The sequence below is a fragment of the Physella acuta genome, unplaced genomic scaffold (assembly GCF_028476545.2).
Source record: "Physella acuta isolate Inbredline_101_S28 unplaced genomic scaffold, ASM2847654v3 ptg001225l, whole genome shotgun sequence".
Lineage (NCBI taxonomy): Eukaryota > Metazoa > Mollusca > Gastropoda > Physidae > Physella > Physella acuta.
This window is the reverse complement of record NW_026732742.1, coordinates 32,397-52,347: the sequence shown is the minus strand read 5'-3', so window position 1 is coordinate 52,347 and position 19,951 is coordinate 32,397. Positions and strand designations below refer to the sequence as shown.

General features: G+C 30.3%; 1 protein-coding gene and 1 long non-coding RNA gene across 3 annotated transcripts; both read left to right on the top strand.

The window, feature by feature from the left end:
- The first annotated feature begins 41 nt into the window (after positions 1 to 41).
- On the top strand, positions 42 to 2,678 carry LOC131957244 (uncharacterized). Its single transcript, XR_009389065.1, has 3 exons — positions 42 to 87; positions 962 to 999; positions 1,312 to 2,678. It is a non-coding gene; the product is annotated as an uncharacterized LOC131957244 (long non-coding RNA).
- A 9,895-nt stretch (positions 2,679 to 12,573) lies between these two features.
- LOC131957246 (uncharacterized) lies at positions 12,574 to 19,234 on the top strand. Of its 2 annotated transcripts, none has more exons than XM_059321982.1 (4): positions 12,574 to 12,857; positions 16,187 to 16,225; positions 16,633 to 16,707; positions 16,947 to 19,234. In XM_059321982.1, exons 1-4 carry the CDS (start codon positions 12,698 to 12,700, stop codon positions 17,054 to 17,056), a joined length of 384 nt encoding a protein of 127 aa, XP_059177965.1. In that variant the 5' UTR covers positions 12,574 to 12,697; the 3' UTR covers positions 17,057 to 19,234. The 2 variants fall into 2 exon arrangements, with proteins under 2 accessions (XP_059177965.1, XP_059177966.1); XM_059321983.1 differs by having other exon boundaries at positions 16,884 to 19,234.
- The last annotated feature ends 717 nt before the right edge of the window (positions 19,235 to 19,951 follow it).

Genomic DNA, 19,951 nt, shown 5'->3' with positions numbered 1-19,951 from the left:
AGTGCAGAAAATTCACAATAAGAAAATAATTTTGTTTACAGTTTTGTGCTACGGGAAAAGAAAAATTTCTAAAAAAATTCTAACAAAGTAAGTAAAAAAAAAATTATATTAGCACTACATTTTAATAATTGATGTTATTTTGCATGCCGTGAACAAAAAGACCAAATGTTTTAAAACTAGTTACATAAGATAAAGAAAGAAATTAATTCTAAAGAAGAAAACATTATTACAATTCAATTTCAGTAAAATTTGACCCAGCCTATAAATAAAAAAAAATCTATTTAACAATATAGATATGTAAAAGATTTTTATCTTATTAAAATATCCCCTTTACAAATTTTGTAACAATATCATTGAATTTAAATTTCACTTCTCCTTTTTAAAAAAGTGTGTCTTTCGAATAAAAAATGCTTATTATTCAGTCTTATAAATTAGATCTGAGCTGTCCAACTTTTTAGACGAATGTATCTACTTATGCATAAACAAATGCAAAAAACATACAATGAATTCAACGTTTACAACATTTTGTTCATACAATGAATTCTGATAAAATAATATTACACATGTTTATCTATCCTTATATTTTATGTAGGCCTAATTGTATCTTGTTATTGAACATGGTTGTTTAAAAAATTGTCACTTATAGAAAATACCAAAAATACTAAAGCCATTGTTTTTAATATTGCAAACTTTTCTCTGACATGTTGAGGCAGGTAAGGATTAAAATCTATAGAGCCTTGCATGCTATTAGAGGTACAAATAAATAATACATCTAGGCTAAATGACTATTATGGTACAAGATGATAAAACAGAGCTCCACAATTAACCTACAATTTATAATGCAGTTTATTTATAATGCATTAATCTTGTACCATGAATTTCTCTCGACATTTTTAGAAAATAAAATAATTGTGAATTTATTACTTTTTCTAATTAAAAATATTGGGTTTTTTTTGTACAGAAAAAGCACAGAAGAGACTCCAGCACCTGCTATTCAAGGTAATTTCCCCTTCCTCTATTGGTGAAAAGATAAAGCACAGGAAAGAAAATGCACACATTACACACTATAAGTTTCATTTGGTTATATTTAATTGAAAGATGTTTAATTATGCTATATTTTGCATGTCGTCATTCTTTTCCAATCTTATTTTAAATTATCAATTTAAAATAAGTTTCCCCAGCTTAATTATCCATTGTGCATATTTCCATTGCTCTTTTTCCTTTGAACCATCTCTAGCCTAAAACTTTAGTTACATTTTTATTTTCATGAATCAAATTTTATGTTTTTTAAACTTTTAAAAAAATTAACAGTTCCAGGTAATGCCATCAACTTGCACAAAAAAGCTGAAAAGATTTTACCAAAATCTTCAGAACCATTGCTCCCTAGAAGAAATGAAGAAATAGATTCCAGTCTGAAGGTTATATATGTTGTCAATGATAAACAACAAGAACAATCTGCTGAGATCAATGTACATGAAGATGGTCAGAAAGTGCCATCAGTGAAATAAATCCAATAGAGATTTTATTTAGCTGAGTGCTTAGACCAAAAGCAGATTGCAATGACTGGGAAATGTTTTTCTTCAAACTGTGGATAATCACTGCAGTGGCAATAACAAAATACCATGCTTCCTGCTTAGCTGGTTTTTACCAATCATTGAAATGTCTGGAATTATCTGTGGAGATTTCAGCCTGCTTTTCTTTTTGGATTTGCTTCCATAGCCTTCGTCCAACCAAGAACAAACTACAAGACAGCTGCTGACTTATGGAGCTGTCTCTCCTAGAAGAGTTGTTGTTGCCAGCTGTCGAGCCTCATCTGCTCGAGGGTTTGAATTTAAGCCTATTCATGGTTTAGCAACCATGTGCTTTTACCAACTCGGCCACTCAACTGTTGAGGGTTAAAAACAGAGAACTAGCAACTGCTATGTAATTTCCTGCAGTAGACTTGATACTCCAATGTTAAACACAGCTGTAAACCAGCTAAACTCATCTAAGAAATCAAACAAGATCCAAAATCACTTGCTGATTTTGGGTCTGCCAAATCATGTTTTGGAAAAAAATAAACAGAAAAGACCAACTTCAACAATATTTTCAAGAAGTCTATTGAAAAAGATAGAACCTTTAAATCCTCAATAGCCTTAGTAAGCCTTAGTTGATCTTCACCGAAAAAATAAAAGAGAAATGCAGTAAATGTGTGTGTAAAATGTTTTAACAACTCTCCTTCACTTCTTCTTGCATCTCTTCACTTATTCAACTGACACCCTAACCTGTTCATAGTTTTTTTTTTTTAAATTTTCCAGTGATTTGAGCATCATATGCAATGTTTTAGGCTAAGATAAACAAACTTTTTTTAGTTATATATATATTTTTAGTTATGCTGTATATTATGTATGTATGTTGATTTTATAAGTTGTTATATCACATATAATATTATTGGTCTATGGGGTAAGAAATGGAAACCAAAGACATTTAAGAATAAAGATTGGACAATCTTACTTTACTTTTAGAACAATACAAGCATAATCACATATTTTCAGGAACATATGGTTTATTTTTTATGAATTTTTGAGGGGATGGAGTCTTTGACCAACTTTTAAATATGTCAAAGGTCAATGCTAAGCAATTCTATTTAGATCTAAATTCTTTAAAAACAACCAATAATAAAATATTTTTTAAAAATTCAACAATATTTTAAACTTATTTTATTTTAATGCTTTCTGGTCTTTTTTCTTACCTTTTAACTCACTTTACTAAACTAATTAGTAATTACTGTCACAATCTGCCTCTAAGCACAAATGTATGCACATTAGTGAATGCTATTGTAGAAAGAGTATGGCAGTGGTTGTGGATTGATGCTCGGAGAACTACTTATTAAATACATTAGGCATGATTAGGGAAATTCATAACTGAATATCCATTTTATAGGCTAATTATGTATGATTCCGTAACACAGGTTTAAAAATTCAAAGAATATGATTGATACTTGTGTGCCTAAATACACTATAATCTTACATAAAAATACAACACATTGCTGGGTAATTATATAGGCCTATTGTATATGTCCATATTACTAGGTGTGTCTATTTTTTCAATACTTTTAAGAGGAGTTAATATATTACCACTCAATCAAATTGAAAATCAGAAAATATAAGCCAACCTACCAAACTACACGCATTTAAAAGCATTGTGTTTGTGTCTTAAGTATGGCTCGGAATGTTGAAAAACAAAAAATTGTGATTAAGATTAAACAAGAAATTTCTCTGAATAAGTGCTTAAAATACATGTTGAGAATTTTAGGGCCAAATACCATTTTAAATCAGGAATTTAAAAGAACATGCATTCACCCATCAACAGTAGATCTAGTTATCAGACACAGAAGATAGTGGTGGTGGTGGGCCTTTTGCTGTAAATGAGAGCAGATGCATTGACTAGGACTTTACACAGGTGGACACCACAGGGCAAAAAAAAAATGAGGGTGGACAAAAGAAACATAAAAAAGGTAAGTATAGAAAGTTAAACAAAAGATACATAACAATAACATTCCAACAAATAATGGTCAGAGTTTGAGACAGGATGAAATTGTTGATGCCTTGTGAGCCAAAGGGTGTTGAAAGATGACAATGAAATGACTCAAGGTAATAATCTGAATATTAAAATGGAGAAGTAGTAGGCTATTATTTTATTTCTACACACCCCAGCATTTGGCTATCATCTAATTTTATAAGCCAAATGATCTTATTATAAGGTAATTCTATAATTTATAATATGAGAAAAAAAAGGCATGAAAAATGTAGCCATACCTGATGAAAGACAGGGTTTAGAGGTCAAAATATCATTCTTGGTTGTACTTTAATTGATCTACTTTTATTTCACAATACTTTTTTGCTATGGTGTGTATAAATTTTGCAATTATTTCAACATAGATAATGTAACATATCAGAGGCGTAGCGAGGGGGGGCAGGGGGTGCAGACTGTACCGGGTGACACCATTTAGGGGGGGTGACACCAAGGCAAAAAATAGCAAAATATATAGAGAAAAACTTGAGGGGAGGGGTGCAAATCGAAAGTTTGAAGGGGGGGGGGGGGTGCAAATTGAAAACTTGAGGGGGGGGGGGGTGTAAATTGAAAGTTTGTTGGTAAGCCTCTGGGGGGATGACACCATTAAGTGCCGCACCGGGGTGACACCCAACCTCGCTACGCCACTGCAACAGGTACAAGTTCAACATTCTTGATAACATTTTATTATTTAGATGTTAAACAAATGATGTATTAATGGGGTTAATACCAGTGCCTGCACCAGGTTACTTAATGCCCTAGGCAAAGGGTATTAAAACGTCCCCCAACCGGCAATTTTTTTTCAAGCTCCCATATTTCACATATATATATATACACACACACACACATATATATATATACGTATATATATATATATATATATATATATATATATATATATATATACATATATATATATATATACATATATATATATATATATATATATATATATATATATATATATATATATATATATATATATATATATATATACATATATATATATATACACATATATATATATATATATATATATATATATATATATATATATATATATATATATATATATATATATATATAAATATATATATATATATATATATATATATATATATATATATATATATATGTATATACTATATATATATATATAGTATATATATGTATATACTATATATATGTATATATATATATATATATATATATATATATATATATATATATATATATATATATATATATATATATATATATATATATATATATATATATATATATATATATAGATATATATATATAGATATATATATATATATATATATATATATATATATATATATATATATATATATATATATATATATATATATATATATATATATATATATACATATATATATACATATATATACATATATATACATATACATATATATATATATATGTATATATATATATATATATATATACATATATTAAATCATTTAATTGCAAAGTATGCCTATCATGAGACAACAAACCACACAGAGATAGACTCAAACTCATTTCTGGCCTGGAGTAATCAAGTTTTATGATTTCTTATTTACGCCCAACAAAAATTATGAATAATAGTGTTTCTTCTTTTTTGGCAAGTTGATCAAAGACCACGAATCTAGGAAACTTGTTATGTGTAATAGTTCCCCCCCCCCCACCCCGTTGTTTTTTTTTTCTGTTTTTTTTATGCATTCATACTATTAATTTGGAAATAACTCCTTTCTATAGCTTAGTCAATTGTCAGGCTGCTTATTTTTAATAATTCTTAGAGAAGATTTTTTTATTTAAATTCGCTTAGTAAAAAACTATTTTAATTAGTTTTATCGGCATCCCGATTCGACTATTTAAAGGAGAGAATAATCCATGGAAGTGGTTTAAATTTTTGCCTATTTTTCATAAAAAAAACCTATGCAGTTTTTTTCTCTACGCAACAGTGTGTTTTAGCTACTGTAGAACAATGACTGCTGCAATCGATTAGTTTTTTGATTTTACAAAACCACTATTCTATCAAGGTGCAAAAAATATTATTTTTTGTCACATTTGTACCCCCCCTAAACGGCCTGTGTTATGCGCTGACACAAAAAGGGCGCAAACGAAATAATATAAACAGCTCATTACATTTATTATATACAGTCGAAATAAAGAATGTGAACTGCTACTTGGCATTACAGACTTATTTAATTGTTTTCTACATCAATTGTATGACACAAAAATAAAAAGGCAAAGTGACTGTTAAAAACAGAGTTACTTCCAGGCATCTCTACCGCCCCCTGGAAGAAACACTTGTCAAAAGCGCCCCGACCTTTTCAAATGAGGGAGGTGGGGGCACATTTTCACCAACGTCCAAGATGGGGCACAAAAATTGATAGTTCGTCCTGGGCACCTGCATAGATTGTTACGCCTTTGTATATAGTTAATGTGTATAGTTAATGTAATATAATCAGTTATCAATTATTACTTACTTTTTAATAATGGCAATTTCAAATTTTTTGCGCCCCCTATGGACAGCGCCCTAGGCAACCGTCTATTTCGCTTTATAGGTAGCATCGGCCCTGGTTAATACTTTAAATCTTTAATAGCTTTAAACTTTAAAAGTCAGCATAGTGTTTTATATTATTAGGGATCATCTTAACATTGTATACTATAAATTTATAGATTCTAAGATAATGTGTGTAAAAAACAGCCGCTAATAACTTTTATAACTTATTTGCAATTTTTGATATTTTAAAATGTTTTTTTTAGTATTTTTAGTTTCACTCGGTCGTTGAGGCTGAGCCGTAATTTAAAAAAAAAAATATGCTTAGGCCTATATTTTCAAATGGTTACGATTAAGAATTAGATAAATAAGCTAAAACACAATGGTTAAACATTTTAAATTTATTTTTGCCACGACTCCCATAATGATCATATTGGTTGGATTAATTTATATTACTCATACTCATATAGACTCAGTGTTTTTAATTGTTTCACTTGTCGCTATGGAATTAGACTAACCAAAAAAAGTAGGCCTACCAGCTTGGGTTTTTACCTTTTCTTCGGGAAATCCCCTTTAGGTACTAGATCTAGAATCTAATAATATTCTAATAATAGAATGGTCTACACGCAAGGCTTTAGTACTGAGCAAATTTTAGTAAATTGTTACATTGGCATTGTAGGCCTAAATGTATCTACATACTAGATCTATCTAGATCTAGTACTAAATGACAATGGTGTTGAATATACGAAAACTGAAAGGGATGTTCGCAATACTCTCATTGATCTGCATGATGAACTTGACTGTTCTTGGAACTCGTCTTGGTAGGGTAGCCCTCTGCACATTCTAATTTTAAATATAAATAATAAATAAGTTAAAATAAGTAATCAATCGTGCTGTAGGCCATAGCCATATAGTGAATATAGTGGTATAGTATAGCGTACTATAGCCTATAGGACTATAGTCAGTCATAACGGTCGTCCAAAAATGATGTCACACTCGTATGGGGGAGGGGGAGGGTCTGTAATTTTGTGACAGTGTGTGTTGAGGGGGAGGGGTGTCAGATGGTGTGACCCAGTGGCGTAGCGAGGGTGTCACCCAGTGCGGCACTTAATGGTGTCGCCCCCCAGAGGCGTAGCCACCCTTCCTGGCGCCCGGGGACAAACTTTCAATTTTTTATTTTTTTTATTTGCACCCCCATCCCTCAAACTTTTGATTTGCACTCCCTACTCCACCCTTGTGGGGATTTGTCAAATTTGCTCTTAAAAGACTTTCTGACACTCAAATTAATCACTTAATTAAGTGGAATTATCACTTTTCTCTATATATTTTGCTATTTTTTGCCTTGGTGTCACCCCCATAAATGGTGCAGTCTGCACCCCTCACCCCCCCCCCCCCCCCCCCCCCCATCCCTCGCCATTGGTGTGGCCTCAAACTTTTGCAGCATTAAAAAGTTATATTAGAAAATTTAATTTAGCCTTTATTTCGCGTTTTAGAAAACTGTTTTAATAAACTGTAATAGGAATTGATTGAAATACACTATGTTGACAGAGTTCAGACAAGATTTAAAAAAAAAATGTAGGCAGGCTGAGGTGTGTCATCATTTTGGTAGGGGGGGGGGAGAGGTCTGGCTTTTTGTGACAATGTGTGATGGAGGGGAGGGAGGTAAAAAATTGTCAAAATAGCGTTACACCATTTATGGATGACCCCCATATACTCATAAAGTAGGCCTAACTTAGTAAACTTAGTAACCATAATAACACTTAATATTACTTAATAATTAATAAGTTAATAATGTTAGGGTTCACTGTGAGAGGCTTCACTTTTTCATACCATTATGATAATGATTATCACCCAATACCAACATTCACTCCATAGAAAGTTAACACTTGTTCCCAGACATCACAATATATTTGACAAGATTCATAGTCCTTCATATTCTAGTCTTTATTCAAAACATTACAAACATCATTCTAGTCTTCTTCGAGTGGACTAGTCATTGACAGGACACATCAACAGTATAATCCCTAACTCACTAGCTTACATTCTATAGCAACAATGTTCTTTTACCTTTTATGCCACTATCTTTCTATGCGCATCACATCAGCATACTCTGCATCAATATTCACTCGCACCAGTCTGTACTCACAGTACATGCATGATAACATATAGGCCTAAGGACGATTTTATATTACACGGAAACTGATGAGTTCCTTAAAGTTATTGATGGCCAAACATCATTAGCCTTATTTAAGTATTTTATCTGAGGCTGAGTGGCTTTTTTAAAATTAAACAACTAGTTAGGCCTACCAGTAGACCAGTTTTAAATAAATCTACAATCTCGACTGCTCAAAATAAACCAGGCTTAGTCCTACCCTTAGGGGGGGGGGTCGGTGGGGGGGTGGGTGCAAATCGAAAGTTTGAGGGGAGGGGGTGCAAATCGAAAGTTTGTCTCCGTTTGGCACTGGGAAGGGTCGCTACACCTCTGGCAGCCAGTCAGGGCATATGCAGGTTTCCTGGTCAGGCGAAGTGCCAAGAAAATGCATTATGTATTTTAGCATGTTCTTTTACCTTTTATGCCACTATCTTTCTATGCGCATCACATCAGCATACTCTGCATCAATATTCACTCGCACCAGTCTGTACTCACAGTACATGCATGATAACATATAGGCCTAAGGACGATTTTATATTACACTGAAACTGATGAGTTCCTTAAAGTTATTGATGGCCAAACATCATTAGCCTTACTTAAGTTTTTTTATTTGAGGCTGGGTGGCTTTTTTTTAATTAAACAACTAGTTAGGCCTACCAGTAGACCAGTTTTAAATAAATCTACAATCTCGACTGCTCAAAATAAACCAGGCTTAGTCCTACCCTTAGGGGGGGGGGTCGGTGGGGGGTGGGTGCAAATCAAAAGTTTGAGGGGAGGGGGTGCAAATCGAAAGTTTGTCTCCGTTTGGCACTGGGAAGGGTCGCTACACCTCTGGCAGCCAGTCAGGGCATATGCAGGTTTCCTGGTCAGGCGAAGTGCCAAGAAAATGCATTATGTATTTTAGCATATATATATATGTATATATATGTATATATATATATATGTATATATATATATATATATATATATATATATATATATATATATATATATATATATATATATATATATATATGTATATGTATATATATATATATATATATATATATATATATATATATATATATATATATATATATATATATATATGTATATGTATATGTATATATATATATATATATATATATATATATATATATATATATATGTATATGTATATGTATATATATATATATATATATATATATATATATATATATATATATATATATATATATATATATATATATATATGTAGGCTCATATATTTATCCCTATATATCAGAGGCATTGCAACTCATCACTTTGAATTTGCCGCCCCCTCTACCCATAGCTATCTATCTATAAGGACAGGGTGTAAAAAGCCTAATTGAACTTAGCTCATGGGTCAGGGCAAAGGTCAGCAGTGATAGCACTGCACAAGCCTGCTTTGCTTTAAAATATGTTAATTTTTGTCACTTGCTATGTTTAATTTAATTCATTACACTGCAATAATGCATTATTAGATTTTAGCTATAGTTGTAATGTTATAACTGTTTGTTGTTTCTTTTAGGCTTCAACACTATTATCAATTATTTAATTCGAGAATACAAGCGATAAATAGACTTAAGCCATTTGTTTCGTCTGTCGAAGATATTCAATTAGAGATTAAAACACAAAAAATAATTTTAAACTGAACTTTTTCAGGTCTTTAATATTTCATATCAATCTTTGTTTCTTAACATTGAAATAGGTTAAGTGAAGATATAATTATATTAAAACAAGATTTTTACTTTAGGATTATGGAAAGTATGTTAATAATAAAAAATATTTTTACCATTTCTTATGTGAGGGTTCTTAGCCAAGATGATAGCTTTTTATCTAATCACTCAAGTGGGGCATGGGTATGGAATCTAAGCAGTCATTGTCAATTTTTTTGGTTTAATATTCCTGCACAGAAAGTGAACAGAGGGAAATCTCAATGCACGTGAATGGCTCCAAATCAATGCTATTTTTAAAAAAATATATTTGGTTTTAATAATTTATTATGCATATGAGCTTTTCTCTAGAAAGAAACTGCCTCATAATTTTTATGACTCTGATTCAGATTAAGTGAATCATGGGGTTTGTTTTAAAAGTTTGTTTTTCTTTTAAAAAAAAAATTCAAGTGGGGTGCGCTGAATGAATCATTTCATGACTGTTCATGGCAGCTGGAATTCCTACACTATCATGGAGATGATAGTTTGCCTGCTCCATGCCTCCTCCAAAGCTCTCATCTACTGCATAAAAGATGAGTTAGTTTTGCATTGGCTGTGAGTCCCAAAATTAAAATTCAATAAATTATCTCAAATGAACTAGAACCCCTAGATAATGTATCTGATGGATTTGAAATGGATCTCTAGTATCCAGTAATCTTTTTCAAAACCAAAAATGAGTAAATTTTACAAGTAGTGAGAATCTCTAATATCTATCAACAGATAGATTAATTAGACGTCAATCACCAGATAGACTAAGAAGATAAATATGAAGATAACTTATTAAATAAGCGCTAGAACAATATCACTGCTAACAGAATTTTTGAAACTCTGGCATATCACTTAATAAAATAAATGTTAATATCCACAAACAAAATCTTCACGGTTCATGAAGTCATTCTCACACACTGACATCATCTAACGTTTTGTCATCAAACCACATTGAGGCTGCTCTCTTTGCAATTTTATCAATAATTTCTAATGTGATATTTTATTGTAATTTACTAGGTGCTATTGCTCTTCATATTTATAGCCTACCTGTTTATCTTTAAAGATGTCTAGAATATGTATATTTCTAATCATTTGTAATCTTTTATGAACAGCTAAGGATTTGTTTGATGGTTCATCTATACGCATTGCTGACAGTGAACTTATTACAAACAATGGCAATATCAATTGCATTTTAAAGGCCTATGCCATTGTGAACTCTACCATGGTGTCAAAAATAGTCAAATTTGTCATTCGACAACAGAACCAATCAAACTTTTCTCATGTAAGTATAAACGTTTTTGAATGCATTGCTTTTATTTACAGGCAAATATTAAGTAACTGTTCATCTTTTTCTTAAATTAAAAAAGAAAAAATATGATAATATGTAGATAAATATATATAATTTTTTAAAATTTTGCTAATATATTAAATATTTTTTATTTTTAATCAGTGGATCAAAAATTATGTTTATTAAGCTATTTTAGATAGTTTTAATAATCAAATCAGTAATGATGTTGGTGAAAGGTTAAAACTGTGTTATATATATATGTATTTTGGAGATTAAGCTTAATTGCCCTTACATTTTGATTTGATCCACAGTAAAACAATAAGTACATTATATATAAATTTAAAAATCATTTTAACAGTTCTTTATATTTGTATTGTCATAATATTGTCAACCTTATACAACATTACATTTATCCTTGTATCTTTGTTTTTCACCCTTTCGTACTAGGACAGCATGTTTTAGCAGCTTGCTATAATCTCAATTAATATATCTGCACAACACATATAGAATGTATGAATTTGCAATTTGTTATATATATATATAATATAGTTTATTTAGGTGTAAGTAAAGAAATAACAGCAAAAGTGTGAAACTAGTTTTTTTCAATGTGAAAAACAACAATAATAAAAAACAAATAAATACTTTTTGCAAATAGAAACAATGGTAATTAAAAAAAAATACACTTATGTTGAAATTGCATGTTTTTAAAATAAATAATCAAATAGGTAGAAAACAAATATCTTTGAAAATAAAGTTCTAAAATTAAAGCAGTTGGCTAGAAATAACTATTTTAACTAAGGACCCTGGTCCATAAACATTGGAAGAACATATTTTGTTATTTTTCTCATATTCATAATCAAACAATAATACTATGTTGTAACTTTCAATCAACTATTTTATTTTTACAGTTCAGCTTTGGTGCTTATCATAAAAGGTAGTTATAACTCATCTAGGCCAAAATAGCTTCATATTTTATAGTAGATTTAATTACAAATTACTTTTAACAAGCTGGCATCCATCTTTTGTTGTTGTAATCTAATTAAGAGATATTTTGCACTTACTATAGAACACTATAATTCCCTGCCCTATATAATGTTATGTCTTTTATAGACCAAAACTTCAATCATGTAGGCCTACCTGATTTTAGAAACCATCTTCTATCAATGACTATAAAAAATGATTTTTCAAGTAACATACGGAAACCTATTTATTTTTAAAAATCATATAAAAATGAATAAAGAAAATTAAAGTATGATATTAATAAAAATATTGCTCTATACCAAATCTACCTCTTATAACAATATAACAAAATTTTATGCCACTTCTTTCCTCTTAGCTTGTGTTATATAATATGTGCAGAATACCTCAAAATACCAAATTGTTTAAAAACTCTTTGTAATTAATTATGAACATAACAACTGTATAAATTATATAAATTACAGTTATGCTTAATAGACACCAGTAAGTGCAACACCACTGGTATTGAAATGTGCTACTGCAAATATAAGGAGAAAGACAACACCTGCCATCTAGTTGTAAATATAACACTGGGCAAACTGGACAATGAAGCAGAGATTAAAGGAGTGTTAACATTCAATAATCTGCTAAACATTTTCAGCACTCCTTATATACTTCCCAACTTTTTGAGTAAGTGTTTCTTTCAATAATTAAAAATATTGACAATTATACTCATTATAATTAGCTGGACTACTAACCCATAAGTCTCGAGTTTGAATCTGGGTTCAAGTCAGTAGACCGTCCCTGACTCCACCTAACATAGAAACAAGTGAACTCTACTTCACTTGCCCTATAGGCCGTCAGGTTTTAAAGGGAACACGAAGTTATTCTAATATTGATGAATACAATTTAATGTATAGATTCCAGTGTAGCTGCCGCATTTGCAAATGCTAATTATAAAGTTTAAAAGCCTGGTCACTTACAGTGGCGGAACAAAAAAAAAAAGGGCCTCCCCGCAAAAAAAATATTTAGGGCCCCCCCTCCATATATATATATATAGGCCTATATAGGCCTATACATATATATATATATATATATATATATATATATATATATATATATATATATATATATATATATATATATATATATATATATATATATATATATAGTTTTATTCAATATGTTACAATGTCTTACCTTGGCCGGGAAGAAAAGTTTATGGTTATTTGAATTCGACCCCTTCCCCTGTTGATGAGGCTCAAAATAACTCTCAAATTAAACATCCCATCTAAGAGAGGTAACTCTTAATAAAACAACCCATCTAGGAGAGATAACTCTCTAATTAAACAACCCATATAGGAGAGATAACTCTCACACGAAACAACCCATATAGGAGAGACAACTCTCACACGAAACAACCCATATAGGAGAGACAACTCTCACACGAAACAACCCATATAGGAGAGATAACTCTCATATGAAACAACCCATATAGGAGAGACAACTCTCACACGAAACAACCCATATAGGAGAGACAACTCTCACACGAAACAACCCATATAGGAGAGATAACTCTCATATGAAACAACCCATATAGGAGAGACAACTCTCACACGAAACAACCCATATACGAGAGATAACTCTCACACGAAACAACCCATATACGAGAGATCACTCTCAAATTAAACAACCCATCTAGGAGAAATAACTCTCAAATTGAACATCCCATCTAAGATGTTTAGGCCCCCCCCTCCATATATATATATATATATATATATATATATATATATATATATATATATATATATATATATATATATATAGGCCTATATATAGGCCTATATATATATATATATATATATATATATATATATATATATATATATATATATATATATATATATATATATATATATATATGTGTGTGTGTGTGTGTGTGTGTGTGTAAACACAAAATACTTACATAGAATACTCATTTCTGGCCTGTTCAGGTGTTTTTAAAAAAAAAATGTTTTTTTTCAATTAAAACAAATTACAACATCATGTCATGTGTGTAAGGGGTCGACCATAAATGAAGTCACGCTCGGATGGGGGGAAGGGGGGTCCGTAATTTTGTGATGGTGTGTGATGAGGGGGAGGGGTTCAGATGGTGCGATGTCACACTTTTGCATTATAAAAAAGCCATGTTAGAAAACGAATTTTAGATGTTGTTTCGCGTTTCAGACAACTGTTTTAATAAATTGTAATAGAAATTGATTAAAATACTCTATATAGACTGAGTTTAGACAAGATTTTAGGAAAATATCGATGTTTTAAGAAAAATTCAACTGCAGTTTTGAAGGGTATTGTAGGCTGAGGTGTGACGGAGGGGAGGGGTGAGGTAAAGATCTTCAAAAATAGCGTGACTTCTTTTATGGATGACCCCTAAGTGCATTAGTGTGTTTTGTGAAAATCAGTTTTATTTTATCTCTGTATAAGGCCTCTTAACCTCTAGACGGTCAAAAGAATATAAAACATGAAAGCTTTGTATAAGTAATGGTGTCTCGTGTTATGTTTATTTTTGTGTTTCTTTTTTTTTGTATTTATATTATTAATTTTAAATACATTTCCTTTTTATACAAGGTCATTCTGTAGTAAATACTTTATAAAAAAAATAGTAATTAAGAGAAGTAATTGCTTTTTAATTTGTTAAGTATAAATCAATTAAAAGGAGCTTATGAGCACCCCTATTTGACTTTTTAAAAAAGGGAAATAAGTCACGGAAGTGGTTTGAACGTTTGCTTATCCTTGATAAGTTTGATTGTTAGGAGAAAGAGGACTCGGCTTTCCTAGTGGTTTAAAAACAAAGGGAAAAAGAATATACAAGAGCGTGGGGTGGTGTCTATAGAATAAAGATAATCCAACTGCAGCTACGGTAATCTTTTAGTCAAATAAAAAGCAAGAAAATTAAATTTTTTTAACTAGAAAAATATTATGTTCGGCTGTGAGCCCCTAAATAACGTGGGCCCCCCCCCCCCCCCATTGCGGGGTCTGGCGGCACTGTAGTTCCGCCCCTGGTCACTTATAAGAATTAAATAGTGATCACTAAAAAATTAATTACATGTCTGAAAGTGCAATAGATTTTCACGATTATGAAATCATTATCTACTACTGGTCGGCGTGGTCGGGTTGGTTAAGCTCATGGTTGCTGAACTGAAAAGTCCTGAGTTCAAACCCCTGGGCAGATGAGGCTTGAAAGAATTTGGAGAAAATCATGCTTGTTTTTTTAGTATAATTCTTAAAATATGTTTTAACACAAATAATATAAAGTTATCAAATTTTTTTAGAAAAATCAGAAATAGATTCAATATCTCCTTCTGTCTACCAGTTATGTTAGAAGATATTTAGGCCTACTTAGAGAAGCTCATAATTATTTAATTATATATGAAACTTTTTCTACCTAACTAAAAAAGTATTTAAGTTCTCAAGTTAACAAGGAATTAACATAAACTACAACTTATGTTTTCAGAAATCACTCCAAAAAAAAAACAACAGCATATAAGATCTATTATTTCTATAAGAAATTTCATCCACCTTATTATTAAGTTATTAGAAACTAGAAATAAAGTAGGCCTACCATGGCAGGATGGCGGAGGTCACTTAAAAATATGAAGTAATCAAAACATAAGATCTTATACTTATTAAAGTCTTTTCTATCTAACTGAAACAGCATTTAAGTTATCAATTGCATGTCTTCAATCTTAATAAAATGCTACTCAAGTTATTTTGTTTACACTCATGCACGCATGCACATGAGAGAGAGAGAGATAGACCAGATTGTAGAACTAAATTTTTCTGAATCAGGAGATTTTGTGAAAATCCCCACTTCAATATACAAATATACAGATATACATATACACACACTTGTGTATATATATATATATATATATATATATATATATATATATATATATAGACATAAATATAAATATACACTTCATATAGACCTCTGTTTTTATAACTATATTTTCTTTCAGAAAATGACTTTAAGCAGAAAAAAGGCAAAAGTCGGAGTGGTATGCTAATTAAACTATTTTAATAAATTATTCAATTCCAAAGAAGACACATTTACCTAAAACTGGATGGATTCTCAATTTGTAAAAGTGTACCTAAATAAGAACTTTCAAAACAAATAGTGATAAGCTTTGAATTTACTTGCTAATAAGTAATTTCTCAGTTTCCCTAAGCTAGCAATTGTTGCAAATTGTACATGATTCACTTAAAAATGTATAAATATTCTTAAATTGTAGATATACCACCCCAACATGGACCCTTTCTTTAATTTTGTCTAATTTAAAGTGCCAAATCAATAATTTTTTATCAATAGAATACTATGCCCTTTATATTCAAATAATTTCATAATTATTGTGATTATTCAACTCCATTATTTAGGAATCTTATTGTTTATTTATGTATTTTTCAGATAAAAACCTGAAAAATATTGTATTTGCAGCTGTTTACTGGGGATTATTTACATTAATTGCTATAATTTATTATGGTAATATTTTTCAAAAACTTAAAAATTTATTTGATCTTTCAAATTTTTATAAAATGTAACCACTGAAATTCTTTTGCTTCATTATAAAACTTTAGGCTAATAGTTGGTTTTTATTTTTACTAAAATGCTAAACAGGACAATTGAATAATTTTTTTTTTTTTTTCAAATTGAAACAGTGAAACAGTATATATTAGGAGGAGATGACTAAAATAAAAAAAATTCAATTTGACTTCATTGAGAAATAGGAGATGAAGAGCAACTTGATCAACACACAGCTTATCTTTTGTCAAGTTTGTTGCCATTTATTGGTTCATCCTTTTTCAGTGTATTAACTCAATCCGTCCCATGAGCAGCGAGATGCGGCTTGGGCCAGCTTCACCGTAGGCCCGTGAGTCGCAAGGTACGGCTCGACACCGCTAGTGTTTGTTTCTTTAACAAGTCATTTAACATGTAAAAAACTACATTCTTTAAAATAACTCACAATTATCTTCATTTACTACTATAGAAATTTCATTTCTGTTCATTTTGATGTATAATACATACATCTGGTTAGAAAAACATAGGAGCTATACTTGTTTAAGTAGGTGAGGGCTGTGTAAAAAAATTGGGTCACCGAAATAATGAGGTCAGGAGGTGGAAACGCCTCTGGTATAGAAAGAGTTAATAGATTGACGTGGTCGAGTCGGTAAAGCTCATGGTTGCTAAACCGAAAAGTCTCGAGTTCGAACCCTCGGGCAGATGAGGCTCGTTAGCTGGGGACAGCCACTATTCTAGGAGAGACAACTCCAAAATTAAACAACTGCTGCCTTGTAGTTTGTTCTTGGTTGGACAAAGGCTATGGAAGCAAATCCAAAAAAGAAAAGCAGGCTGAAATCGGAGTCAATGGCCTTAATGGCGCATAACCAGTTGACACGTTACGCTTAATTGTGTTGCAGGCATGGTCGAGTCGGCAAAAAGCTCATGGTTGATAAATTCGAACAAAGTATCGAGTACAAACCCACTGGCAGATAAATCTCGATCCCCTTCAAGACTAATAATTAAGAACGAAGAAGAAGAAGAAGAATAGATTGATAAATTGTTTAATATTTCTGTTTAAGTAAGCCCAGATTAATACATTTGACGTAAATTAATACATAATTTTTTTAAAAGCTATGAATATTTCATTCAACATCTAATATATGCATCACAGAAATAGTACATGTTATTCTGTAGGATAATTTTAAATATATAAAAATATACTCTCTTTTTACAAATGCTAAAATTATTGTGATAATTTTTAAATTTGTTTTTTCTTTTATTTATTTGTGTATTTTATTCTTGCTAAAATTAATTAGCAAACTGTTGTAAAATTCTTGAATTTTAAATTGGTTTAGTAATTCAATTCACACTATTAATTGTTTAAAAGCAATTTGCATAACATTTTTTTTTATACCCTTAGAGTAATTTTGTCTTTTTAAAATGTATAATTTTAGCTGTCATTATTTTACACTAATCTACTATCTTTGTGAAATATTATTCTTTAGGATTTACTTCTTTTTTCCCAAAATGTAAATTTTTGTACTGGGTTCATCGATTGGATTGACTGTCTGCCCCGAAAATGTATTTTTTGAGGAGGTTGACAAACTGTTATGGGTTAGTGGGCGTTTGGAATCAGTGTGAATATTTGCATGTTGATTTTAGTAGTAAATCAATTAATCACTACATCAATTTAAACTTTATTTGATTTCCATACAAAATGTATACACTTAAATGGCAATATCCTTATTTAAAATTAAAATAGCTCAGCATAGAATTAAATTATGGACTGTATATCAAAATGTTTTAGCAAGAGCCTAAAGTAGATTTACAACTAGTTATAATATAGTGTATGACTACAGAAAATAAATTCTATTTTATAACTTTTTTATACAAAATGTTAATGTTGTTTTTCTGCTTAAATTTTGAGTTGATTTGGGGAAAAAATATTATTGAAATAAAACAATATGCTATTATATTTGAATTTTTTTTTTTTTTCAACACACTCTAAATTCTATTTTTAATATTTAATAATAGGCAATACTGAAAAAAATAGATCACTATAGTTTTAATAATATTGCAAGGTACACAAATATCACCCATGCTATTGAATTATTAAATGGAGTGGGGGAGGTCATCCAAAGTGTACAGGGGGAGGGGGGTCTAAATTCTAAATGTGTGTACATTATAAATGGATGGCTAATAATGATGCAAGCAGAAAATATTTTTAAATTTATGTTTATAACATAATTATGCCTTTTGATGTATGTCTTTTTGATACATTTATTTATAGTGCATACATTCCAATGATACAATAGAAAGTGTTTTTGGTTGTTAAAATAATTTAACTCTTATCATGATTAACAGTTTAACCACACTTTAAGTTTTTTGTTACTTTGTACTTTTGTAAAGTATTTACTATTCTCACTGATTTCCTGAGTCAACGCCCTAAGTGTTCTTATAATCTTGAGTCATGGTTTTGTGTTTTAAAATGCTTCAAATTTTTTTTTTTTTTTTTAAACCAAATATTTAGGAATACTATTTAAAAAACCCACTAGCTTTAACATGCGTTATATTTTGACGACCATTTATGTTTGAATTGCACTTATATTAACCAGGAGCTCTACTTAAATTACTATGTAGCATTTCAGGCAGCAAATTAAGGCAGCAGAACTAGTGTCTTGAGCCTTGATTACCCTATAGCAGTCCAGATTCAGAGCATTATATTATAGGGTCTGTTATAACTTATCACTGATCATGTAGCAGATGAAAATTTATTTAAGCTTTGTGTAGCCTTCTTTAAAAAAAATTACAATAATTTATAGAAAGCACATTTTAATTCCTTGATTAATACTTACATTGTGTATTACATTCTATGAATTAAAATATTTTACCGCTTTTATAGTGTAGGCTTCTTAACATTTATTTTTTGTTTGTATTAAAGCATAGATAAAACTAAATTTGACTGTTTATGATGTTCTAGAAGCCTTAATTTCTGTATTTTGTAAAAGGTAAGTTTAAACCTACTAACCTAATTATTTTTAATTGGACATCTGCTATATTTAGTATTGATCCTAAAAGTATTACAATAATATTCATACTTAAAGTAAGTTGTTTCAGTTTTTATCACTTATAATAGTAATCAAAATACTCTCAATTTTAAATGTATAGGCCTAACTTAACTTTATTAAACAGCAAAATTATCTCATAGAAATGAGCCAGTGGCGGA

What these genes read in the sequence shown, in the direction of transcription:
- LOC131957246 (XM_059321982.1), top strand. Translation starts at nt 12,698, where the DNA reads ATGTGCTACTGCAAATATAAGGAGAAAGACAACACCTGCCATCTAGTT. An exon ending in TATACTTCCCAACTTTTTGA is followed by an intron (nt 12,858 to 16,186) that starts GTAAGTGTTTCT and finishes ATTTTCTTTCAG; the next exon opens with AAAATGACTTTAAGCAGAAA. An exon ending in AATTGCTATAATTTATTATG is followed by an intron (nt 16,708 to 16,946) that starts GTAATATTTTTC and finishes GACTTCATTGAG; the next exon opens with AAATAGGAGATGAAGAGCAA.